Source organism: Stigmatopora nigra, chromosome 9, assembly GCF_051989575.1.
Source record: "Stigmatopora nigra isolate UIUO_SnigA chromosome 9, RoL_Snig_1.1, whole genome shotgun sequence".
NCBI classification, from domain to species: domain Eukaryota; kingdom Metazoa; phylum Chordata; class Actinopteri; order Syngnathiformes; family Syngnathidae; genus Stigmatopora; species Stigmatopora nigra.
This window is the reverse complement of record NC_135516.1, coordinates 8,825,574-8,851,743: the sequence shown is the minus strand read 5'-3', so window position 1 is coordinate 8,851,743 and position 26,170 is coordinate 8,825,574. Positions and strand designations below refer to the sequence as shown.

The window sequence follows — 26,170 nt, the reverse complement described above, 5'->3', positions numbered from 1 at the left end:
TTAAAGGGACACATACAATTTTTTTTTTTTTTTCATAATAACGTGCATTGGTCAGTATATGTTTGTGTGGAGGAGCTGTCATTGCTTTTTGGTTGAATTTTATTACATAGAAGAAAATACATTGTTTTCATAATAACATGCATTAGTCAATGGGTGGAGCGAGCAAGGGGCTGTAAATACGTGTTGATGGGGCTTTCATACTTAAAAAATACATTGTATTCATCCTAATGTATGTGGGGGAAGCTGCAAATACTTTTTGGTTGGGCTTTAATCCTTCAAAATACAGTAGTAGTGCACATTATGAACATTGTGATGACTTGCACTTTGGTGTTTGTTTTTTTTACTTCTAGACATTCCTAAATGGTTAGTTTTTCTAATTATTATATTATTCAACATTATTTGTCTGCAGTGGTCCATTGAAGAACTGCTGGATTATCTCCTCTAAATCTCTAATGTTGTTTTCCTTGTCAGCAACAACTTGGTATAAGTTCTCGATGAGCATCTTCTGTTCAGATAGCTTGCTGCTTAAAGACGGTCCTGAGTTGGGCTTCACGTTCTGACTGGTGAGCTGACTCAACATCTCCAGCAAGTGGCTCTTTTCCTTCTGTCATTGGAAGATGCAGACAAAGAGTATTCATTTGATGCTTTGGTTGACAATGTATGCCTTTACTCTTACCAGCATAGCATTGACAAGTTCATCGTCGTGTTTACTCTTTACTAACAGCGAGGACATCTGAGACTTAAGAGCTTTCATGTCAGAAGATAAACATTTATTCCGGGCTTTGCAGGCTTCTAGCACTTTCTTCACTTCATCACGCTCTTTTTGCAAGGCTTCGCTGCTTTCCAAGAGCTTCTAAAGATAGATCAAAGTGTCCGATCAATGTCATTAGGGTTGGAAAATGAATCAGAACTCACTTGAAATTCCTCCTTCTTCTCCTTCTCGGTACTGCGATTGTAGCCAACATTACGGCCCAGATTTTTACGAGAATTCATGGAACATTCTTCGTACACATTTGAAGCCGTTTTGAGAGGTGCCCCGAGTTGTTGCTCCAATTCACGAATCTGTTTTACACACATAATTGTATTTTAAGTCACCTAATTTTGCAAAAACAGCTAGTTTGTTTCCTTGGAAACCAAACGTTGAAACATTATTAACATGACTTAAGTGCTCAATTTTATTGGGAGTGTTTTTATGCATTCAAATGACTTCAGGCCAGATGGAGGAAAATGTGAGAGTTCGTCAAGTGAGCTTCCAGATACCTTTTGAAATTAATTAAAAAAAATATGCACATCTTACCCTTGATTGAAGAGCCAGTATCTGCTGTGCACGTCCCCTAACGTTCCCAGCACAGCCAAGTAACTGCTGAAAGTTGACATCTTCTCCAACCTCACTAATTATAACCTGTCATACATGACATCCAAAGCATATATAAGTATGTAAAAATGTGTCTTGGGAGTCCGAATAGATGAGATGGTTTAAACCTTGTGGGCGACTTTTAACTCTTGCTTGAGAATCTGAACTTGGTTGCGATACTCGGTGGTTTTAAGCTGGTTAGCAGATAATTTGTCTTTCAGAGCCTTGACCAATGGATTTTCCTAATTTCACACAGAATCAAATGTTATGAATCAGAAGACATGAAAACAACAGTATAATCTAGAAAATGGAACACATGAAGACCAGATACAAGACCTCCTAACAACCAAATTAACAACTATAAAGTGTCATTGTAATAAAACATGGCAATTTCAACTGTTCCAATTCAAGCCCTGTGGTATTAATACAAGTGAATATACCTCATGAGTTGAGCTTTGCTTTTGCAAAGGACTAAATTCAACCATCTTCCCTGGTTTAGAGCGTTGAGCAGTTTGTAGCTGAAGCAAGAAAAGGGATCAATTAGATTTTGGTTGCAATTGAAATGACCTCAACTTTCACAATAGACTTTCATAAAGGTAAGTCAAGTTTAGTCCTCTATCCATGTCTCCCTCCATCCTACTGGACAGCTTGCTGAGGAGTTGATCATTTAATTCAGGTGTGGTAGATGGGGGAGAGATGGAAAACAGACTGGATTGGGGCTCTCGAGGATCGGACTTACATCATTCTCAAGTGATTTAATTCTATTGATGTTTTGTCTGGATTTTGCTCTCTCTTGCTCCACTTCAACAATCAGTTCTCGGTTCTTTTTGGACAGCTCCACAATCTTAACAGCAGCTGCATCACCTAACATGCCGGTTGCACCTAGAATACCACGACAAGCCGTCATCAACATGTTAGTGCTAAAAAAAATATATAAATGTCTGTACCAGCTAAGAGAAGAATTCTTTCGTCTTCCCATTTTTTCTTCATGTGATTGATTTCAAAATCCTTTTCATTCAGCAGTTTGAAGAGGCGACCGTTGACATCTGTCAGCTCTCTCAGCTCATTCAGCAAAAGTTGATGCTTGTAGCGTTCGCCTCTAAAGTCATTGATTAGTGAGAGGTTAACCAATACGACATAGATGGAAGCTGAAAAGTTGACATCTCCTAAGACTCTCTCACCTGTCACCAAGATTGTCGAGTTCTGTGATTAAATCAAAATGCTCCTTAAGAAATGCATCTTTCATTTTCTCCTCATCCTCTTCACCATTTGTTACTTCTAGGGGATTGTCCATTTGATTGCTAATCTCCACGGCGAGTGAGGCTTTTGTTGAAAAGACAAATGGGAGTGATAAAAGATGAATTAGGTATTTTCTTTTAATATATATAGATTATATTTAGGTTGCAATTGATCCATCCTTGGATCTGCACATGTTTATCTTTCCTAGAATATTTTAAGTGCTTTAATTGAATGCTTTTGTACAAATAACAAATAAGTAGTCAACACAACAAAAAACAATCAAAAAATGAATTAAGAAGTGTTGTAATTTCATGCAAACTTCACATTTAGGACCAACCTGGGATTGAAACCTCGATTTCAGAACTGAGGCTATTTATGAACCACAACCCTAGCACTCACGTAAAAAAATAATAAGGGAAGACTAGATTCCAACCAGGAAGCTCAACTGTACGTGAATTCGCCTATGATGCGGCATATTGATTATATATACCATTACATTTCAGATTTTGGATTTGCACTAAGCGAATGACTCACCTGCCATAATTCGAAGTTTAAAACACGCTCTTTAGTGTGTTTGCCGCACTGAAGACTCCCACAGACATTCTGGTACCGCGACCTCTGTATCCATGGCAACGGCCAGGTCTCGCGAGATGGAAAGATTAGACGAGCAAAAACTTATCCCGACGCGACTTCTTCTTTAATGAAGTTTTATCAACCTTTTACTCTTCAACTCGATAATTGATCGTGCTATTGTGCGAAGATGTTATTTAGGGGAAACGTCAGCACATATGCGCAAATATGCTCCATATAACTCGCTTGAATCCCATAAGTGGCAGTTTATTTTTTTAATCATTAGGAAACAAACATTTCAAATGCTGTGACCCAATATGCAAATACGTTGTTTTTGGGGGGGTCGAGGGGTGTATATAAGGCATTTGAGTGTGCTGTAGCATACCAAGTATATAAATTACTGCACCTGCAATCCCCATAATATGCTGCCAGTTTGATTTGCCACTCATTAAAACTTCACTTGAAATGTAACCCGACTCTTCTTGATGGAAGAAAATGATGCTTTTTACTAAATCAATCTATGATGATATCTGTGATCATAAATTAATTTAATCAAAATATTATTTACATTGATTCATAAATGTACCTTGTACATATCTGTTTTTGAATAAAGGCAATGGGGTGCCCAAATTGTGCAAAAGTAATATGGAGTGAGTTTTTTGATTTGGCAAATAAACCTCAGCTCATTAACAATTTTACACAAACAATCAGTAAAGGGAAATAATTTTCCAATACAGCGCTAAACCATTCACAAATCCTAGAATTATACCTTAATTGCAATTATGTAATTCCCAAACCATTCAGAATCTGAATACAAATTAATAACCTCATGGAAGAAGTAATAGTTTGACAGAGTACTTTTTTGTGTACATGTAATGAGGACACAGTGGGTGTGACCTATTGGTAGAAAAATAAACCTTAATATGAGGTAATATTAAGGGACGATAAATAAAATAATTTAAGTCCGCGTTCACTTGGATTTTGTTCGGTTCTGTTCTTCTCTTGGTTTGAGATAGAAGTCTCTGTACATTGTGTAAATGACACCTAAAAAAATATTAAACAACAGTTAGATGATGACCAACATATAACATGGTTGTATTTTGTTAATGTGAATAATAGCAGCAAAATGGTTTTTTTTTCCCCCAACTAGTTTTAATTTCAGACTGAATACGTACCAAGGGTCATGGCTCCTACTACAAAGCCTTGGGCAGCCACTCGCATGTGGATTAGGTGCACGGACATCTTAGTGTCTCCACGACTTTTTAATTTCCAAAGTCTGTAGCCCACAATGGCAAAGAAGCCGGCCATCCCTGCAAATACAAGAGAATGACAATAGTTTGTCATGTAGGGTTTTATACAAGTGGTACTGGAAAAATAAAATTTTATTCATTTGATATCATGGATAGTGGTGATGATGCACCACAAGGTGTGTATTTTTAATGCTTGTACACTTCCTCTTTCATGTTGCCAAATACAATTATTGTGAATCACATTAGACCTGCTCTGCTGGCCATGAGTGTTATCTATTATTGTGTAAGTAATTCAAGCCTTCTAAGGAGCCATGTGTTTGAAGTGCTGTGTTTTATGTTGAGATGCAGCATCTTCTGGAACGGAGGAAGTCATGTTTAACACTACTGATGCAGGTTAGGCCACATGATTCACTATAATGGGTTATACAAGACAGATGTTTTGGTGGTGGAAAAAAAACTCTCCCAAACTGAGCAATGGCTTTTGTGAATGTCATCACCTGTTATTTTTGACAGGTTATGTCGTCAATTGAGCCGGTGTGTACTCACCCACTGGTACAAATGGATTTTCCTTGGCTTTCCTCATTAATTTGGAATCGTTGTCCTCGTAGGTAGACATTGTGACTGGAAACAGGACAAATACCAAAGTGAACTTACATGGCATGTTAGCTCAAAAATGCTATTCGAAGTTCATGCTCAGAGGTTACACATGAAGGACAACGTGAATTGACATCATTCATTATTATTTATTTGTATAGATCCCTGTTATAGTCCTAAAAGTAATTAAAAACAGGATCAGCATCTTGATTTTAGTACAGCTTTAACCAGAAATTCATTTTAGCATTCATCAGGAATTTCATCATTTTATGCTATTCGTAACAGTTACACAAACAGTTGTACTAAAACAATCTTACCTTTGTATAACTTGCGACAAAATATGAGTGAATTATGAACCAAATGTAGAGAGACGCAAGTCTATTGGGTTCTCAATTCGCACGTACGAAAGAAGTGAATGTACCGGGAAGCTTGGTGATGTAACTGAGTGCACGCAAGTGTGACGTCACAACGCTACGTAAGGTGGTGCGTTTAAAGCAACGAGGAAAAATCTTATTCACTATTCTCGCTCTACTTCATGAAGCAAATGTATATTAAAAGTTAGGAATGCGTGGAAAAACACTTTTTAGTTGATGAAGCCTCGTTTTCTCTTAAGATGAGATCAACTATTGTTCAGATTAAGATGGAATATTAGAATACCTTTTATGAAAGCACCAAGTTTACAAAAGGTTAAAACAATCAAATATTATCATTCACACCATGAAATAGCCCATAAAAGACTGTGCAGATGTGAGATTTTGTTGTTGTTTTGGGTTGAAAGTTGATTGAACATGTTAAGAATCCTTGTATTTAAGTAGACCGACACAAGGTGGTGCCACATCTTCGCAATACTTAAATGCAAAAACCCTGATGACAACACTGAAAACTATGTAGTGTTATTTTCTAAACACTTAACCAGGTGTTGTGGTAAAAAGTATAAACGCATTGCTGTTACCAACAAGGCATAATGCAAAGTCGTGCATAAGCACCACTGCAAGAGGGAAGTGCAAGGGAAGACCATCTTCTCTCAGAAAGTGCTACATTTGATGGAAAATAACATGACCTGACTATTATTTTTAGACTTTGTTCAAGAGTTAGTGAGCAAATTTAACCCTAAAAAGTTTGTGATCAACAAACTAACTGCTGTTCATACTTTGCTTGTAAAGGTGTTTTGTGTTTTCCCCCGTGAACAAATAAAAGCTTAAGTTTTGGAGTCTAAATGGCAGCAGATGTGACTCATAATGAACAATCTGCAAGTGACTATCCATAAATGGAAGCCCGTTCGTTTCCTGGAAAATCAAAACCTAAGGGAGGAGCCAAAACACAGTTTTATGGCCCAGCATGCGGCCGAACACTGCAAACATTGCTTGTTCTATCAGAGGGATCAGTCATGTTGCTACCGATCCTTCTCGCCATTCTCACAGCACTAATAGGAGGTTTGTACCTTTTGGGGGTGTTCAGGCAACGAAGACCTGGGGAGCCTCCTCTGGATAAGGGTTTCTTCCCTTGGCTGGGCCATGTCTTGGAGTTCCGCAGAGATACGGTGAAATTCCTGCAGAGGATGCAGAGGAAGCATGGTGATGTGTTCACTATCCAGTTAGGTGGTTTCTACGTCACCTTCCTGCAGGACCCCCTGTCCTTCGGTCCATTTGTCAAGGAGAGTCGGGAGAAGTTGGACTTCAACAAGTTTGCCAAGCACCTGGTGCATAGGGTCTTTGGCTACTGGTCGCCCCACAGCGAGCATCACATCCTGCAGCAGTCCAGCAACAAGCACCTGAAGGGGGACGGCTTGGAGATCCTCACACAGTCCATGACGCTTAATCTTAAGAACCTGATGCTGCACAACCTGGGCAAAGAAAAGCAGACCTGGACAGAGGACGGCCTCTTTATGTACTGTTACAATATTGTGTTCAGAGCGGGTTACCTGTCCCTGTACGGCAACGTTTCCCCCAAGTGTAAAGACGGCGAGGAGAACGCCAAAGAAAAAGACAGGCTGGAATCAGAGGCCTTGTTCTTCAAGTTCCGGAAGTACGACCAACTCTTCCCAAATCTGGCGTATGGCGTCCTACCTCCCAAGAAGAGATTGGAGCTGCGAGGTCTGATGGATTACTTCTGGAACGTCCTGGCGATTCACAAGACGAAGGCTAAAGACAACATTAGCGGCTGGGTTTGGGACCAGCAGCAGGCGCGACAGGAGATGGGCATGGATGAGGCAATGGTCGACAGATTCATGTTTCTCCTGCTTTGGGCCTCGCAAGGCAATACCGGCCCGTCTTCCTTTTGGTTGCTCCTCTACTTAATGAAGCACCAAGACGCCATGGCGGCCGTCAAGTGTGAAGTGGACCGGATCGTGCGTGAGTCAGGCCAGGAAGTCAAACCAGACGGGCCCTTGCTGGACTTGACGCGGGAAATGCTGGTCAAGACCACCGTCCTGGACAGCGCCGTGGAGGAGACCCTCAGACTTACCGCCGCGCCCCTCCTTACCAGGGCCGTGCTCCAAGACATGACGCTGAAGATGGCCGATGGCCGGGAGTTCTTCATTCGCCAAGGGGATAGGATGGCGGTCTTCCCATACACGGGTGTACAAATGGACGAAGGCATCCACGCCGATCCCACCGTTTTCAAATATGACCGCTTCCTTAATCCGGATGGAAGCAGGAAGACAGAGTTTCATAAAGAAGGAAAAAAGGTGAAGTACTACACCATGCCTTGGGGCGCCGGGGTATCCATTTGTCCAGGTCGTTTCTTTGCCACCAACGAGCTTAAGCAGTTCATCTTCATCATGCTGGCCTACTTTGAGTTTGAGCTGCTAGATCCCGAAATTGAGATCCCCGCCATCGACGTCCGGCGGTGGGGTTTTGGAACCATGCAACCCGTCAATGAAGTTCCCTTCCGATACAGATTGAGATTTTAAAGGCAGTCTATGGAAGAAAACAGAAGACTTTTTAAAAGGGCAATGCAATCAAACCAAAGACTTTCGTGCACTACAGTGAAATAAAGCATTTCAAACTGAATATCCGAAATTTTGCACCAGGATTTGAGTACACTAATCATTATAATATCATGTCTCGAGAAATTATGAGTTAAAAGTACATATTCCCTTGAAGTGATGCTATTTTATTATTTGAACTAGGTCAAAAACAGAGCTAGTCATCAAATATGTTTGTTCTGTACAATTAACATTTATTCATTAATGTTTTATAGCTGTATTTCCGTAAAGAAATCCTTCCATTTATGTAAGAACTATGATCTGGAATAAAAATCATATATGAAAAGGCTGCTTTGGTATGTACAAACCTTTTGGGATTAAAAACACATGTGCATGTGTCTTGGAAATGTGGAACTGTTTAACAGACTTGGAGAATACTTTTACATGAATTCTTGGACCCAAATATACAAACTTAAAAGTAAAACAAAACCATTGTAATCTTATCTCAATATTGTGTTTAGACGTGATTAGTTAATTCTATGTGATCTAGCAGAATGGTTTATTTTAGTTACATTCTCTGATCAACAATATGTGTGTGAAGTATTTTTTCTCAAAATAAAGTGTGAAAAAGATGCAACAATATGTCTTCTTGTGTTTCATTGTACTGCTTAACAGTATTATGTTAAAAGAAAAGATATTTTCTATCAAAAAACCTCCAGTTTTCTCAGTTATTTCAAATTTACATAAACCAGTATACAAAATGTCCATATAGAACAAAAGAATAATTCACAAAAGGAGGTAAAACATATCTCAAACATATCCCAACAAAAGTAATGACCTTCAAGAGAAAACATCACGTGAAGCACATATTTGCACCATATTTGCAATAGATGAAGACCATACGTTCTATTCATATGTGCATGTGTACAAAAAACTGCTAGAAAAAAAGCCAAGTAAATATATATAAATATACATATATATTTTGTATGGAAACAATTATACAGGTATATAGAAGATTGTTCTATAGTGACCTTTTACCATGCTGCTGATGTCACATCACACACATCTCTATGTTTTTAGGTAATCATTAATTCAGGACTTCCACACCACAAAATGGTCTGAACCTACAGTAGGTCAATGCTAGTCTGTATACAAGTCAGGTCTATTATTAAAAAAAATAAAACACAATGTGACTTTTTAAAAGGATGATCAAAAAATGTTGTTGAGTCACTCTTAAACTTTATACATACTATTAGTCATTGCCATGTCTTAATGGAATTCTTACTACTCCTTTCTTGTGAAAAACAAACTGTATTATAGCATGTTAAATATAATCCGTACGTTTAGCAGGCTTGTGAATCTATTTATTATAATTATTCTGTTTTGAAAAACATATTTAAATCCATTTGGGCTGTTATGTTTACACCAATATCTACATAAATATACTGTACCTGAAAAAAAAACTATGTTATGATCAGAACAATGTTCATAATAATGTCTTGTATACTTTGTAGTACTTTATGTCAAATAACCTTCCCCAAAGCAAACTCTAAGTAACACCCAAGAGGTGACCATGACCTACATTTTTAAGATATGAAATTTCTAACATTGTGAAATACCCACGATAGGAAATAACGCATATGAAGCTATTGTCATAAAACCTTTATCTACCATTTACAGTAACCTATAGTGAGTCAGACTTAATAGTAGTCATATATTAAAATGGACCACAATGTGTTTGCAACTATGCACGTACGCAGTTTATCATTCAACTTTTATTCAAAGCTAATGTAACAGTTTGCAAAGGGTTATACTATGTAACACAGGGGTGTCGGATTTGGGTTGGTTCGCGGGCTGCATTAATGTCAACTCGATTTTTTAGATATAATATTTAGATTTTTTAAATTTAGAAATGGATTAATAGAACTGGATTAAAAGCCCTGAATATTCAGTTTTTTAATAGATAAAAAACAATGTTTATTTTAGCTTTTTAAAATATATTTTTAGATTTTACAAAATGATTTTTGAATTAAAAACACAGAAAAAATTATTTAAAAAATTACAGATTGATTTAAAAGGGGGAAAATCAGGAAATATATACTTTTCATTTTAATTTGATCCTACAACAGAAAGTCGTTCACTCATGATTTACTTTTCGGACCACACAAAATGATGCGGCGGGCCATATTTTGGCCCCCGGGCCGCCATTTTGACACCGGCAAAAATTGCAGAAGTTAGGAAAACTACCAGTAACTGAAAATGATTGCTAACAGGTTCAATAAAAGTTCAGCATGAGTCTCAGAATATCTAAATGAAAATAAAGTCCTGGGGGTAAGAAAAAAAACAATATGTACCAGATACTGGTTATCACACACCAGTATCTGGTATTGACATAAACTCCTTTGCTCCCCTGACTATAAAATATTTCTAGCCAAAGCATTTTTTTCCCCCTTAGGTCATTTTACAGATCCCGACAACCACATTTAAGTTTTATGGCTACAAGTTGTCCATGCCGTTCCATCCAAGAGGTGACACGTAAAGTCAAAAAAGAATTGAGGCTGTTGTTTTGACTTAAAAAATTGGCAAAAAAGAGGAGTCAGACCGCATTTATGTCAACACAAAAGTCCTCGGCGTCCAGCTGGGGAAAATTGCCTTTCACAATAACCTTTGGAAAAGAGCCAACAAGGCTGTAACAACATATAAAAGCAACCCAAGGGGGCTTTGTTTTTCTCTGCAAAGAAAATGTATCCATTGGATTAAATCATCCAAAAATTGAGTAAATAGGACCATTAAAAAGACTAATAACCGACCCAACCACTGAAGAGTGATGTGATAGTGCTTTCAATTGACTCAATTGCATTTTCTACATACTGATGATCTATTAATGTCCTAGATAGATATTTCCTACATTAATTTCATATCCATGAGCCCATTCATCCTGCTGATGGACTTGGGGGAGGAAAAAGTATGAATGAGGCTGTAGTAAAAGTCATAAATAAATAGTTACAGCAAAGAAGGCTATCTGAGGAACAATGGGGGCCTTCACATCGGTCTCTGCTCTCTTTTCCTGAGAGTACTGCGAGTACTTGGTGCGGATCGGTTTTGATGGAAAATAAGCCATTGTCTTACTGTTGTTTAGTGTGAGAGCAGTGCAACAATGCCTTTGGAACATCGCCCAACAGGCGCCTACATAAAACATAGCAAAGACTTCTACGTTATCCACCTGGACAGGTAAGGGACTTTATAAGTAGCCATTAGTGAGTTTTAATAGTAATTAGATAATAATTTTGCTTCAGCACAGTTGAATTGTTTTGATATTGTCAACATGATGTTTAATTTTGGAAGTTTAACTAAAAAAAAAATGGCATAAAGCCATATCCAGCATAATAATTTATATTGTTGTGATAAGACACTAGTCAAATAATTCTGGTCAAAAGTGTATAACTCATCTAACTTTCTCTCATTTAACTTTCCATGTATATTTCAAAACCAAAACTAATTTATGAAATGTATATTTTTCTCTTCTCTATTTGTTTTTTGCTATTATTATGTAGTTTAACATTTAGTTTGTCATATTCATTCACAAAAAAGTATCCTTTACAGTCTAATGCAGGAGTCTGCAACTTACAGTTTCGGAGCCATATGTGGCTCTTTTATCGTTGTGCCAAAGCAGTTTGTGATTTTAGAAGTTAACCCTTTCAGTGCCATTGGGGGTGGTGGGCATCTAGTCGTGTGATGCATAGCCAGTGGAGGATTGTAATGGATCCTCATCGGGTTTTAGGGATCTCCAAAAATCCACCATGGGACGTGTTTGCATTGTCGCAGTGTGTTGCCGTATCTGCTGGGTCGTTGCTCTTGGACTGTTTGTTATCCATCCACAGCTCACCAGTGCACAGGACAGGTCATTGTACCCATTGTTTTGTTAAATATCCGTTAGATGGATGGAGAATAGTTAACCTTCCAGTTTGTGTTTGTCCTATGGTACACCCAAAAAAAGTTCACGTTTGATTTTTGGTACACTTAAATGAGCATGGGTCAACTTGACCGAGAACAAAGATGGTTCATAAAGTAACTTGGTTAGTTCTATGGGTGTAACTGTGTATTAAAGAACTTTGACTTTTATCACAGTTATTTCACTTGGTGTTCTCATTAAAAAAACACATTTTAATGTTTCTATGACATTGAATGTCTTAATGTCTCAAGGACTCACTCTTATAAACTTATAAAAAAATATTTTTTAGATCAAGTCCATATATAAAATGTGCTCTCTATTTCAAAAAAAAAAAAAATATATATATATATATATATATATATATATATATATATATATATATATATATATATATATATATATATATATATATATATATATATATATATATATATATATATATATATATATATATATATATATATATATATATATATATATATATATATATATATATATATATATATATATATATATATATATATATATATATATATATATATATATATATATATATACATACATATATATACATATATATATATATATATATATATATATATATATATATATATATATATATATATATATATATATATATATATATATATATACATACATATATATACATATATATATATATATAAATACATTAAAGTCCTGTAAAAAAAAACGTTAAGCAGGGAATACCTATTATAATACATGCTTCCCATCTAGTGGCCGCATATTGCAAACACAAAAGAACGGAAAACTAAACTCATTTCAAGTTTAAAAAAAAGTAAGAAATCATAACTGATCCATACCTTATATATTCATATCAATTTACCAATTGATGCACTCACTGTATGTATGAACACATGCAAATGATACTTACATACATGCATCATCTGCTGACAAAAAAAAAGCTGATTAAATGTGCACACAGAAACTGTCGTTCCGTGAATAACTGCCAGTGAGTGAGTGCGGGAGGTTCCCCTTGGCACCCCCTTGCAGTGCTGGTCATTCATTGGGTTGGACTGAGGTATCTAGAGGAGAAGGAAGAGGGAAGATGCAGTTAACATTTTTTTTGCTACTGCATATGACCCTGCCGAGGTCTGCCGCTCCTCCAGGCGTGCCCCCCTGCTCGGTCGGCCCCATGACACTGCTGGTTAAGACAAGAAAATGTCAAAGATGAAGACCACCCACCCTCACTACATTCTGTAGGCAAAGACTTGTTATTGTCATCCTTTGGATGGGAAATCAGGTTTTAGTGCCCTGATGGCAAAACTTTGTTAGCCACAGTAGTTGTAAATATTGACGTAGTTTTAATGAGGAAAAATACTGAATTCTAATGTAATAAGGATGCGTTTCTTGATTTCTTTCTCTGGATATCCATTTGTATGAACCCAAAGCCCTTCTAAAGTCATTGGACTAAGACTAAGTCATTGTAAAGGTTGCAGGAAAACATGATCAGATCCAAATGTTTGAAGAAAAATATACATTTTCTCTTATATTGTAAAAATAGCATTTTTTGGTCAATGTTTTAATGCAAACTAGAGAAGAAACTACACAACACCAACACTTAATGACTTTGGATTACTGCCAAGATTGTCACCGAGCTAAGCGTCTCCACCACGTCGTGCTCAATGAGTGTGCGGGAGTCTCAAGTGCACTTAGCAGCTGACAAAAGGCCAGACATGGAATGGCGTCACTGTGACATGTAGCCCACAGACACACACACAAGCACTGTGCACACGCATCTGTACACTACAGAACAAATCATTGTATACTATTCTCAATATCAACTATAATCCCTCTGAGCTTTGACTGTCAAGAAACATGAAATAGACGCAGGAGGATACCAGAAGTGCCCAAAAAGGGTAACTGGTGGTCTTAGAACAAAATATGGAAATGACTTAAAATGTAAAAAAAAAAGTAAAATATCATAAAAAGACACTAAGTACCCTAAAAACAACGTATATTTGTCTTATTATATTGTACCTTTTACATTAACTCACTTTAAAGTAAAAGATTGAAAGGAACAGACAAAAATATAATGACAATAAAATAAATGTGCAACTTCTTAAATTGCAAAACTTTACTTTGACATAAACAATGAACCATTCCAATAAACAAAATCATGCAATAAATACCTACAATAAATAAGCACAGATAAAAGACTATATGTTAGTGTAAGTCAAAACCAAATACTAGTAAAATATGCCCCATTTTTTTGTGATAGTTTTACACAGTAATTCCTGTAGTCCAAACATTGCCTTTTGACCTGTTGTCACTTAGGTGGGAAAATTTTTCCGAATGGCACGTCATTGACGGATAAAGCTTTAACGCAGTTTTTACTCGCGCGAGGCGCAACTCAAGTTTGCCGGCACCCCACCTCGAGGCCTTTTTTTCATCTAAGTCGCTTCAGTGGAGCTGTGCCTTAGTCAAAGTGGCACGGGACGCGTTGGGCCCGCGGGTAGGATAGGCCTCGGCTGAGAAAACGAGGAGCCAGATGAACAAATGAGATAGGACTGCCACCACTCTCAGGCAGCCTATGGGATAACCCACCCAGACCGTTGCTGCACTTTAATGATAGCACCACACAAGGCAGGCGGCGCAGGAGCGGTTGCATGATTTCGTTCTGGTGTCTTGTGTCACTCTTTTCTCTGAGGGGGGTGGCGTAGAGGTTGGAGGGGGGCATATCCGAGTCACATGGGGGCAGCTCGATCTGTTACATAAACCAAGACCTTCACAGCCCTGCAGTCTGCTCGCATCAGCTCTGCTCAATGCGGCCGTGTGGCTTGAAAAGAAAAATTCTAACACGGGAAAAGACTCGCCGTGACATTAGTGATGGCCAAGGAGAGTTGTCGGCATCTCGGCTACTCTTCCGACCCTCACAGCTCAAACTGACCTCTCAAAAGGTGAAGCGCACTTGAGAAACAACAATGCCAAGGCATGTTTGTCAGTCTATCAATTTGAAAAACATTCTCCCGTTCAGCCTTCAACAGTGCAATATAACATTTTCTTTTTAGAAACATTAGTCAACCCATTTTATTATACTACTACAATAAAGAGTTTTACATTTAATTACATTTCAGGTCTTAGATTTATAAAAAAAATGGGAGAACATTAAATTTGCCTAAAAAATCAACATTAGCAGGTGTTAGTAACAAAAAAGACGCATTATTAGCAACAAATCAACAAATACTATGAAGAAAATGCTTTTTAATGGCATACCTAATAACCTCTGAAGACACATGAATTAGTTAATTAATTTGCCAATGATAGGGGTTGGATTTAATGAATAGACCAATTGAGAAAGTAAGGGGAAATTTCCCCTCGTTACCATTAGAAATAAATGTCTAATTTAAATATTACGCCCAAATATAACCTTATGAATATTGAAGAGTGCTGTTTGGCTGTCGCATGTGGCCAGACCTTGGACAGCGAGCAATGTCAGCGCATGTCTTACAGGAGAAAAGCTGCAGGCGCTTCAATCAATAGTTATCAACATGAAGCACACTATCCCAAAGCTAGCACAGCCCGAATTATCTGAGGACAACAGCACGTGCGTGTTGTCGTGGCTCGTAATATGCTGCCTGCTGGTTTGGTTTCCAGCCACGCTCACTTTGAAATGTTTGAGAAGCTAGTTAGGTGAGAGGACACACAATTAGGAACACTTCTCCTTGTCTAAAGAAATGCTAGTCAAATGTTTCATATTTTGTAATATCAGATCATTGTGACAGGGTCGTATTCAATTACCAATAATAATGTTTTTAGGTTTATTTGACTTTTAATTGGCCACAAATGTCTACATTAAAAGTAGGGAAAACCATCTAAAAAATGCAATTGTAATGAAAATATACCAAGTTTTAAATATGTTTTAATACTCATCAAATGAAATTATTCAGTTATTCAATAAAAAATGTAAATTGTTTTGGAAACATGCATTTTATTAACAATAACTGAATTTCGTAAGGACTTGATTTTATTTACATTACATTGCAAGAATTTATGTTCACATTGCACTCACAAATTTAGTAGTTTTTTTTTATTATAAAAACAATCCAAGTTGTTTTGAAGCCATGTTTGAATTTGGATTCATGTATTGATCCAATTTGACCCAAAATTTATTTAGAGTCCACTCCAGTTTTTAAAAAAAGTATGATAAAGTATTTCAAAACTCCAATGTCATTTTCTAAACAACACTAATAACAATAAGACTTATTTTTACCCCCGTTGATCACTTCCACTCACTTTTGAGGAACACTTACTCAAAGTAACTGACTTTGAGTACCTCTAATATTCACTTGTAAGCCATCTGCATGGTGCTGAGGAGGCAAAGATTTTGGACTCGGCATCCAAGTGTTCAAAGTTGGAGGGGCGGAAATGGAAATAAACTTAAAAAGCCAGACACGTGTTTATTTGTCCCTGCGGTACTGCACATGTCCAAATCCCCAACGCTCATTCCGGCAGCATCCCCTGTCCTTTCACCAGGGGTGCTAGCTACGCCACATCTCCTCCGTCACATGGAGAGGGCAAGCTGCGAGGCCAGCAATCCTGCAGGCCCATATGGCTTCTCTTTGGACTGGAAACTATTCAGCCAGCGATGAGATCCTCTCATCTTGATGCTTCTCTGACAAAAGTCTGACAATGATGCCAAAAGGAGCACTTATGGATCCCCCATTACTAGTAAATGATCACCATTTCTGACAACTCCCATGTCAATTGCTGTGATTCCTGCCTTTCTTTTCATAGTCAAACTTCACTCAAGCCCATTGGCTGCCATTGACAACGATACAAAGCCAATAGAATTAAACAAGGAGGACTGGAAATGATTGTTTTCTACTACTATAATTATCACCGGCACTAAAAACATTATTATTGACACAAGCAATGGTGGTCTATTGTTATCAATGGGAGCCAATGAGTTAAGGGGTATTGAATATCATGAAAGTGTAAAATTTTAGCATCATTTGTACACCATGATGATGGCCAGAGACATGCCAGACATAAAACCGCCATCTGTTCATTTGACTTATGAAGGATCCCTTCCCGAAGATGACAGCAAGCAAGGTTTTTTTTTCTGTTAGCTGTCCATGCTCCAAGATGGAAGATGTAAATATTATCCTTACTGCATGTGACTGAGCGGATTTGCACTGAAGCCTCTCAAGTTTTTAACTATTTTTTGTGCAAAAACTCATTTTTTCCTACCTGTGCTTCACGCTTATAATCACAGTCCATTTATCATATCCAAAATACTTCATCAAAATCTGATCTTGTGATGCTACAAGATTGCGGTGCATAGTATTCTGCCTGTTATCCTCAGTAAATAATACATTAAGGCAAAGCTTTAAATGTCATTGTACTTTTATAACAACAATAAAGGCATTCAATTCAAATTATTTTCATAAAAATTGCACTTTTTTTCAAGCAATGTAACTTTTCTCATAGAAGACTTTCATTGAGTAAATACTACAGATTAACTTTAATCACTTTATTTTATAAATAGAGTACTTTACTAACCAGTATTTATTCATTCATTCAGTTTCTGTACTGCTTATCCTCCCAAAGATCGCGGGGGGTGCTGAAGTCTATCCCAAAACTCAAAATTGCCAGCCAATCGCAGACAAAGCAACATTTTTTAGGTTTTTTTCTGTTGAATGTGTGACGAAATTGGACATTTCTTTATATTAAGCCTCATTTAATTCTCGTAAAATCATGTCTACCAGCATTTTGATGCACCACTTAATGGATAACATCATATTGCACAGGTGTGCAGTGGTAAGTGTCTCAAGCTTAAGCCACAAGGATAGAGAGAGGGAGAGAAAGCGAGAGAGACAACAAGAGAGGGAGAGGGAGAGGTAAAAATCCAGTGAGAGGAGAAAGAGGAAAGGACAGCATCTGCGTTACAAATGTTGCACTTGAGCGCCGAGTGGTTGGGGATGAACGTGCTCCCTCACATTCATTCTAACATCTCAACTCTTGGCTGTAGTTTTCTTGTCTAAGAAGGATTTTTTTCCCATAATAATTTGTATTATTCAATAAGATTTTCCTACTCGCAAGTTTCACTGAATCCAGACAGGAGCCAGAATGTATTGTTTTGGGGTGGTTGAAGAGTATCGATAAAACAGAGGACTTTGGAACTTTTGGTTGAGATGGGCAAGGGGATCTAGATGGGGGTCTTGAAGACAGGAAATGTATTTGCCACTTCTGCAGGTGGGTTTTTTTTTGTTGTTTTTTCATCATTGACTTCACAATTTAACGTTGATATGCATTTAAGTGGCCATAGCTATAAATGCAAACTTTTACTATCATCATAAAATATGCTTGTATTCTTTGAAACAATGTAGTACAATACATAATGAAATTTATATGGTATTCAGTGATATCAGATATAATAACTGCATTGCATCAGACTAAGGAATGTGCCGAACAGTAGAGTTAAATATTAAAATCCTTTTATTATTGGAAAAATATGACATAAAGGATACCCAAAATTGGATTGGAAGATTGAGATGATCCCCCTATTTAGTAAAAACAAAAAGGTAATTCACAACTATTTAATATATAATTAGCATTTATTTTATTATCTTGTCATATTTATGTACTCTATGATCTATAGGCAATGATACAGATTACTGTTACTAGTCATTTTGACCTTGAACGATATGCAGATAAGGACATTTCTAATAAGAGTTTTAAATACAATATATTTTTACACAATATTCATACTTTCATTAATTTCAAAAACGCAAAAAATTATCATTGGTACTTAAATTCACTGGTGTATTAAAAGTCTTTTTAAATGAAGAAAACCTTTCCTTGCACCAAAAAAAATGACATCAGCTGACTTTCAGCACATGATACTTTTTTTTCAAAGATGTAATGTGGCTGGAAGTATTCATAGCAAGGCAGACGCCCCTCATGTCATGCCATCCTGAGGCATACTCACCTACCATTGGTGCCATCTGTCTCCATGAAGCCTATACTAGATCATGGGGGGTGTGCAGGGTTGTGGGGAAGATGGGTCAGGGCATAAGGTTCTCCTGTTCCCTCAGATGGCTGGGGAGATGGCACATCCCTTACCGCGAGAAATAACTTTGTTTTTTTTCCCTTTTTTTTCTTCCTCAGACTCTAGTTGAAAAGCTAGCAAAGGCAACATGAGTTGGAGCTTTCTCACTCGTCTCCTGGAAGAGATCCACAACCACTCTACCTTTGTGGGCAAAGTCTGGCTAACTGTGCTCATCATCTTTCGCATTGTCCTCACGGCCGTTGGAGGGGAGTCCATCTACTCGGACGAGCAGACCAAGTTCACATGCAACACGAAGCAGCCCGGTTGTGACAATGTCTGCTACGATTCCTTTGCGCCCCTCTCGCATGTACGTTTCTGGGTCTTCCAGATCATCATGATCTCCACACCCTCCATTATGTACATGGGCTACGCAATCCACAAGATTGCCCGCTCATCGGAGCAGGAGCAGCGGAGGAACCCCCAGATCCGGAAAAAGCCACCCGCTCCCTCGAGATGGAGGGGAACCCACCGTCTGGAGGACGTCTTGGAGGGAGAAGACGACGACGCGGAGCCAATGATCTACGAAGACGCACTGGAGGGTCCGGATAGCAAACCTGAGCCGGTGAGCGGTCCTTGCACAAACCAATCAAAGCACGATGGTCGCCGAAGAATCCTGCAAGAGGGGCTGATGCAGATTTATGTTCTCCAACTCATGTCGCGAGCCGTCTTTGAGATCGCCTTCCTCGCAGGACAGTACCTTCTGTATGGCTTTCAAGTGAGTCCTTCCTTTGTGTGCAACCGGGTCCCCTGTCCTCACCGAGTGGACTGTTTCGTCTCCAGGCCCACCGAAAAAACTATCTTCCTGCTCATCATGTATGTGGTTAGCTGCCTGTGCCTCATCTTGAACGTATGCGAGATGGTTCACTTAGGAGTCGGTACTTTTCGAGACACCTTGCGTCTCAGAAGAAACCACGGTCGTCGGAGTTTTGGCTACCCCTTCTCCCGTAATATTCCAGCCTCCCCGCCCGGGTATAACCTAGTCATGAAGACAGATAAACCCAGCAGGATTCCCAACAGCCTCATCACCACCCACGAGCAAAACATGGCTAACGTGGCTCAAGAACAGCAGTGCACTAGCCCAGATGAGAACATTCCTTCTGACTTAGCAAGCCTTCATCGCCACTTACGGGTTGCCCAGGAGCAATTGGACATGGCCTTTCAGACGTACCAAACGAAAAACCACCAACAGGCCTCTAGAACCAGTAGTCCTGTGTCCGGGGCGACTATGGCGGAGCAAAACCGAGTCAATGCGGTTCAGGAGAAGCAAGGCGCCAGGCCAAAGTCGGCCACAGAGAAAGCTGCCACCATTGTAAAAAATGGGAAAACTTCTGTTTGGATCTAGAAATATGTAGTTTTACCTGTAATGTTTTAAAGACATGACTTGGTGAAGATCTGCTATACTTTGGACAACAATCAGACTACTGAAAGGGTTACAGAAAAAAAGTAGACTTTACATTAATAGGAAATATACACCGAGAAACTGTTGAGAATTGTATTGTGTTACCTTCCAGTCTCAATTAGTTCGTTACGAAAATAACATGGTAGACGTAGTTAGTTACCTTTCTAATTCTAGTAATTCACCAAGACAGAAACCTGCGAATATTTTGAGCTATTTATTGACTTCTTTCAAACTGGATTCATAAGCTGAATTTTGGGAAGCATGACTTCTGATTGTTGTTGGAAAGAAGGGTATTTCATATTAATGGGGTTTATTTTAATAGCACGAGAGAGTGTTGCTGGAAACAGATAAAATGTGACCAATTTTTGATAAAGAATCCTCACACCCCAGCACGGTCTTCTGCAATAGATCCATACATTTTCAATCTTTGCATGTTAACTTCTTCAACACACCCCATTCAATATGACATTTTATATGGAAAAGAGAAATACTTATCATATTTTATATCATAGGAGCCTACTGATTTTCCTGTCATCTAAAGGGAATGCATGCTCGACATAGGTTATAAAAGAACCCCCAACTAGATAAACTGATCAAGTTGATTCTTAAAGATGAGTGTTTTTATTAATATTAACATTTTATCCTGCCTTCACTTTTATCATTCATCAAAGTGCCTCAAACTTTTCAAGATGGTTGTTGTATTTTATTCTGCAAAATCAAATAAAGTTATTGATGACCTCTGTTTCACACAATTTTTTTTGTTTAATTTATTAACCATCAATGCAAATGTAATTCTATTTACAGTGTTTTTATCTGTCATTTAAAGAGAAGTTGTCAGCCAAGTGATTTCTAGCCATTTAAATTATTGGACTACATTGTTAGTTTTACCTTGATCATTCCAATTCACATACATTATCAACAACGTTATTTACGTAAGATGAATTGAAAAAAACATACGATGGTCTATTAATGTAAAACAAACGTGAACTACGTAGTCTTAAGCACTTTTTGACGTCTGTCCTGCCCACTCACGTGTCCCAATGTTATTATCGAGCAAGGCATTGTGGGCAGAAAACATGGCTGCTTACTTAATGTCCTGTAGTACGAAGCTGTCATCTACTCTTATTTAAGCAGTGAACTTTTGTTTATTTCAGCTCATCGTAAAATATCATGAAGCTTTCCTTGTTTGTGAGGCGTGCGCTTACCTCCGGTGGCCCTCTCGGTGTCATCGGTACCAAACGCACCGGTTTCAGCGTCGGTGTTCCGGCTCGAGCGGCGCTGCGGGTCATGCGTTATAGTCAGGCCGCACTTGACGATCCGATCACGCCAGGGGACCTTGCTTGTTACCGCTTGGTCCACAGGGGACTGGTTCGGGTCCAGGGAGCCGAAAATGCTGCCTTCCTTCAGGGACTGGTCACCAACGATGTTCGGCAACTAGAGGATGCCGCTCGAAAGGCGATATACGCGCACATGCTGAACATACAGGGGAGAACGCTCTTTGACGTCATTATGTACAGGTGCGTGGTTCAGCTGTTTTGTATATATGTCCTAGTTATATTATTATACTAGTTATTTTGGTTTTTTTTTTTTTTACTGGACAAATTACTCCAGACAGAAAGTTATGTACATTTACAAGCACGCTGCAAATTACATTATTCTCATAAAGAAATGTTAATGAAAAAGTTGAGGATTAATAAGCTTAAAAATAAAGTTAATAGTTAGTTTGTGCACTAGAAAAGTGCAGTAGCATATGTGCAAATGTGCCCACATCCATAAACGCAAAATTAATCCTCCCTAGAAGTACACACTAAGTAGACTTGTTTATCCTCAGGAGGCCTGCAAGGGTGCTTGAGTCAAGCCTAGCTCACTATAGACATTGGGCAATTTGGGCTCAGTTGCCAAACAATTACCTGTGTGTTGCTTCACACAACCCAATACTAATGAATATGTTGCATTCCCTTTCAGTCATAAAGAAGCGACATCAGAAAGTAGCATCCTCCTGGAATGTGACAGCAGCATGACAGAGTCACTTGTGAAGCACCTCAAAATTTACAAACTTCGCCGGAAGATCGAGATCAGTCCGTGTCCGGAGCTCTCTGCATGGGCTGTTCTTCCCAAGCAGCGGAATAGTGACCAACGCTTCAGCAGGCCCAATCTCCTTTTGCCCGAAAAGGCTGCAGTATGGGTGACAGACCCACGTACGCAGGACATGGGCTGGAGGTTGCTTCTGGACGGACAGGTGGACCCCTTAGATGTCGTCGCATCATGTCGAAAGGGCAAAATCGAGGAATACCACAGATATCGCTATTCTATAGGTTAGCTTCCCACGTCACTCATTTTATATTTGGGTAAATCTCTTAGCAACAGTAAAAAAAATAATGATTAAATAATATGGATTGCCTGGTTAATTTATAACATTTTCCATCCTAGTGTTGACAGCTTTCTCTTCTTTTTCTTGTCTGTTGTCATTGTTGTCCAGGACTTCCAGAGGGAGTGAAAGACCTTCCTCCAGGAGTAGCACTACCACTCGAATCCAACCTCGTCTACATGCAAGGCATCAGTTTCAGCAAGGGCTGTTACATCGGCCAAGAGCTGACAGCCAGGACACATCACACCGGCGTGATCCGCAAGCGCCTCATGCCAGTTCGCTCATCAGGGTCCATCCTAAGCCTGGAAGAGGACGCCGCCCTCAAAACACGATCGGGCAAGCCGGCTGGGAAATACCGCAACGGGTTGGAAAATCTGGGCTTGAGCCTGATACGTCTGGCGCACGCCCAGGAGGTGTTGACGGTCAAATCTGCCAATGAAAGTGAAGTCACCCTAGAGGTTTCCGTGCCCGACTGGTGGCCTGAAAACTTGAATAACGACACAGGCGCTATTATGTGATTTATAAGTACACTGCTTACACTTTTCAAATACAAGCCTCAAGTGCTTTTTCAATGTCACTATTTGTGACATGTTTATTTATAAAGGGCACACTATGAGATTGACACATGCATTTCACAGCGACAAACCAATCATGTCACATAAAGGTCCTGGATTTTAACAAAATGTGACAAGTACAATTATGTATCAAATAAATATCTCTCTATTTGTGATGCACTTAGTCTTGATAAAGAAGATTTTGCCCTCTAGTGGTTTGAATGGTGTCCCGAATTTTCTGCAACAACGATTCGGGCTGTACTGCGGCTGCCGAGTGGTCCAGCCGTTTGAAATCCTCATCGCATAGTAAGAGCTCCAAAATGTGCGCCACTCTCTGCAGGTCGAAGGCGGCGTGGTAAGGTCCGAGGGTGACGAGCGCCTCCGACGGGTTGCGAGGGAAGTCGTCGCTGTCCCCAGAGGGACGAGCATTTAAGAAAGTCATTCTATTATCTGCCACGATTTTAAGGAACGATGCAAATTCCCCATAATCGATGCCAGAGCACGCCTTCATGATGACCTGGATATTCAAATTAAAAAAAACATACCATCAGTTGATTAGTTTTTTCGTCTTGTTATTAAGTGACACTTGACATTTGTATTACAGTAAAGAATGATAAAATGTCACCTTATACCTGACAATGCTGATGCCATGAATCCATGGTGCTTCTCCACTCCTCAATCTCTTTCTGGACAGATGACAGCTCATTTTGAAGGAACTGCCACATGATGTCAACATTGCATCCATTTAACCAGTTGTGATTGATGGAGATGGTATCTTCCTACAAGAAAATAGCCCAACAACGTCAACTTTATAACCCTTGAATCTCCTTTTCTCAAGGAAGCATCATAAAAGAAACCTACCAGATTATAAACCTGATGGTGCCAACCGCTGGGCACAAAAATGATCTCTCCTGCTTCTTGTATGATTTCCAGAGGCTGGCAGGCCTCCTTTGAGCGTGGGAAAAGACTACAATCGCAAAGCTCGGCTAATGTGACGTCATAGGGGAGGTTTCCATGTGTGTCTCTTAAGAATTCTTCCTGGCCCGGAGGATAAAGTAGCCACTTTTTCCTGCCACAGATGTTTGCCGACCAACTGTACGAGCGGAAGACGTCGGCGTGGAATGGAGTCCTAATGGGAAAGTAAATGATGGCTTTACACTAGGCCTCTTTTCACTATCTCTCCTGCCAATGGTGGGTAAATTCAATTGATTGTCTCTGACGGTTAATTCATACCATGATCCTTTGGGCCCCATGTAAACAAAGCGGTAGTCGTCCACTTCAAGTGCGTCCCAGTATTCATTCAGCCAATCAGAGGTAAAGACAATAGGAGTGGTGTAAACATGATGGTCAGGAAAGTCCCTGCAACAATAAAAACATAACACACTGACTATGAGCTTTTCATAATATATTTTTGACTAAAATATAGTTTTTTTTATAACACTTCATAGTTGAATTTGTTCATATACCCATAGGTTTCTCACCAATTAAAAAATATACATTTCTGTAATATACGTGTTATTATTTGCACAAAAAAAATCTAACAAAAATACATACTTCTGTAATTGTTATTTGAAATACAATACATTTTAAGATGTTTTTTTTTCATTTCTAAAATTGGGCTATCTACTGTCCTTTTATGAAAATGGATATTTTGGGTTCACTGTAGTAGTACAGTAATAATCAAATCAATCAAATGCATTGTTTACCCAACCAACATGTACTTCAACTACACAAAGGATGGATGTAGTGTGGTCATATATGCTAGTATATTGTGTTTATAAATTGTATTTTACCTGGACATGTGCCAGTCTTTAAGATAGAGGCATCCTTTAGGGGAGGAGTGTCCATTCTGTATGTGTTCCTTCCAGTACTGGATGAACTCCTTAAAAGGCATCACTTGTTTAGGGTTTGCATTGTATTCCTTTGCATTACAGTTGGCAACAGGTACAGGTGTGTCTCCTAGGAGGAAGAAAAAATAATTTAATTGCATGGGGTGTTTGCAAAGGGGGCACGTGTGAGATGTTTACCAAATTCTTGCAGCAATTTCTGGAAGTGTGGTTTGCCTTCCTCGGTCACCCACTGTTTTCTACACTTCCACTCCTCGGTGAAGCGTTTGGAAAAGACGCACGGATGATTGGGAAGCAGGTACTTTTTAAAAAAATTAGAGTAGGAGAGATCCTTATCAATGTAGTCGACAAAATGCGATGAGCAGAACTGATCATAAGATTGCCGAGGGATTTTGACCAGACTGCAGCAGTTGCGGTAAGCATCCCTGTCCATGATGGTACATCCATATGCTATTCTGGGTTCATGCTCAAGTAACTACTAAAAATTGGAAAAGTTTCACTGAAATTCTCCCAATTTTCTTCCATGGAGATGACATGACATCATTCTGGGATGTCATTTTTCATGTCCACAGCAAAAAGCATAACCATCCTGCTGCAATTCAATTACCAATATGTGACGGATCTTCTCAGAATGTCAGTCATTCTTAAATAGCAACTAAGAAATAACGTACCACATGTTCTTTAGGCTACTAGTTGACACCTCACGTAATATTTGTTCCAAGTCATCTTCCACCGCAGGACCTTCATGTGAAAAATAAACAGTGTAACACCGACCACGATGTCATATCCGGGCGACGCAACCAAACCCTGAAGAGCTACTGAGCATGCGCGTGATTTAACTAACATCCTTAAGGTCCATGACGAAACAACAGAATACAAAAGATGATCTACATTTTTAGAGCAAGCAATGATTTTTAAAAAAAATCATTGAATGTTCTTAAATTATTAAATGTGTCATTCAGACGACAAGATTCTCAAAGGCTAGGAATTCTATTAAAGGAGTTTCACACAAAAAAACTGCTCC

At 38.8% G+C, this 26,170-nt stretch overlaps 6 protein-coding genes across 7 annotated transcripts; 3 read left to right on the top strand and 3 right to left on the bottom strand.

Annotated features, from left to right (window-relative positions):
- Positions 1–250: 250 nt before the first annotated feature.
- On the bottom strand, positions 251–3,273 carry LOC144201612 (coiled-coil domain-containing protein 13-like). Its single transcript, XM_077724350.1, has 10 exons — positions 3,128–3,273; positions 2,536–2,677; positions 2,302–2,453; positions 2,094–2,236; positions 1,795–1,872; positions 1,483–1,596; positions 1,298–1,402; positions 916–1,062; positions 677–853; positions 251–604 (listed from the first exon to the last, which is right to left on the bottom strand). The coding sequence occupies exons 1-10, from the start codon at positions 3,132–3,134 to the stop codon at positions 386–388; spliced, it is 1,284 nt and encodes a 427-aa protein (XP_077580476.1). The 5' UTR covers positions 3,135–3,273; the 3' UTR covers positions 251–385.
- Positions 3,274–3,405: 132 nt separating this feature from the next.
- Positions 3,406–5,472, bottom strand: higd1a (HIG1 hypoxia inducible domain family, member 1A). Its single transcript, XM_077724352.1, has 4 exons — positions 5,325–5,472; positions 4,960–5,034; positions 4,339–4,473; positions 3,406–4,207 (listed from the first exon to the last, which is right to left on the bottom strand). Exons 2-4 carry the CDS (start codon positions 5,027–5,029, stop codon positions 4,134–4,136), a joined length of 279 nt encoding a protein of 92 aa, XP_077580478.1. The 5' UTR covers positions 5,030–5,034; positions 5,325–5,472; the 3' UTR covers positions 3,406–4,133.
- An 854-nt stretch (positions 5,473–6,326) lies between these two features.
- On the top strand, positions 6,327–8,573 carry LOC144201128 (5-beta-cholestane-3-alpha,7-alpha-diol 12-alpha-hydroxylase-like). The gene has a single exon (XM_077723527.1). It carries the CDS (start codon positions 6,395–6,397, stop codon positions 7,916–7,918), a length of 1,524 nt encoding a protein of 507 aa, XP_077579653.1. The 5' UTR covers positions 6,327–6,394; the 3' UTR covers positions 7,919–8,573.
- Positions 8,574–10,968: 2,395 nt separating this feature from the next.
- Positions 10,969–21,074, top strand: gjc2 (gap junction protein gamma 2). Of its 2 annotated transcripts, none has more exons than XM_077723528.1 (2): positions 10,969–11,164; positions 19,038–21,074. In XM_077723528.1, the coding sequence occupies exon 2, from the start codon at positions 19,067–19,069 to the stop codon at positions 20,318–20,320; it is 1,254 nt and encodes a 417-aa protein (XP_077579654.1). In that variant the 5' UTR covers positions 10,969–11,164; positions 19,038–19,066; the 3' UTR covers positions 20,321–21,074. The 2 variants fall into 2 exon arrangements, with proteins under 2 accessions (XP_077579654.1, XP_077579655.1); XM_077723529.1 differs by lacking the exon at positions 10,969–11,164 and adding an exon at positions 17,808–18,122.
- A 345-nt stretch (positions 21,075–21,419) lies between these two features.
- Positions 21,420–23,511, top strand: iba57 (iron-sulfur cluster assembly factor IBA57). Its single transcript, XM_077723530.1, has 3 exons — positions 21,420–21,894; positions 22,343–22,692; positions 22,857–23,511. Exons 1-3 carry the CDS (start codon positions 21,548–21,550, stop codon positions 23,261–23,263), a joined length of 1,104 nt encoding a protein of 367 aa, XP_077579656.1. The 5' UTR covers positions 21,420–21,547; the 3' UTR covers positions 23,264–23,511.
- On the bottom strand, positions 23,307–25,960 carry jmjd4 (jumonji domain containing 4). The gene is made up of 6 exons (XM_077723531.1): positions 25,327–25,960; positions 25,093–25,258; positions 24,533–24,658; positions 24,161–24,428; positions 23,932–24,078; positions 23,307–23,816 (listed from the first exon to the last, which is right to left on the bottom strand). Exons 1-6 carry the CDS (start codon positions 25,577–25,579, stop codon positions 23,481–23,483), a joined length of 1,296 nt encoding a protein of 431 aa, XP_077579657.1. The 5' UTR covers positions 25,580–25,960; the 3' UTR covers positions 23,307–23,480.
- Positions 25,961–26,170: the final 210 nt, after the last annotated feature.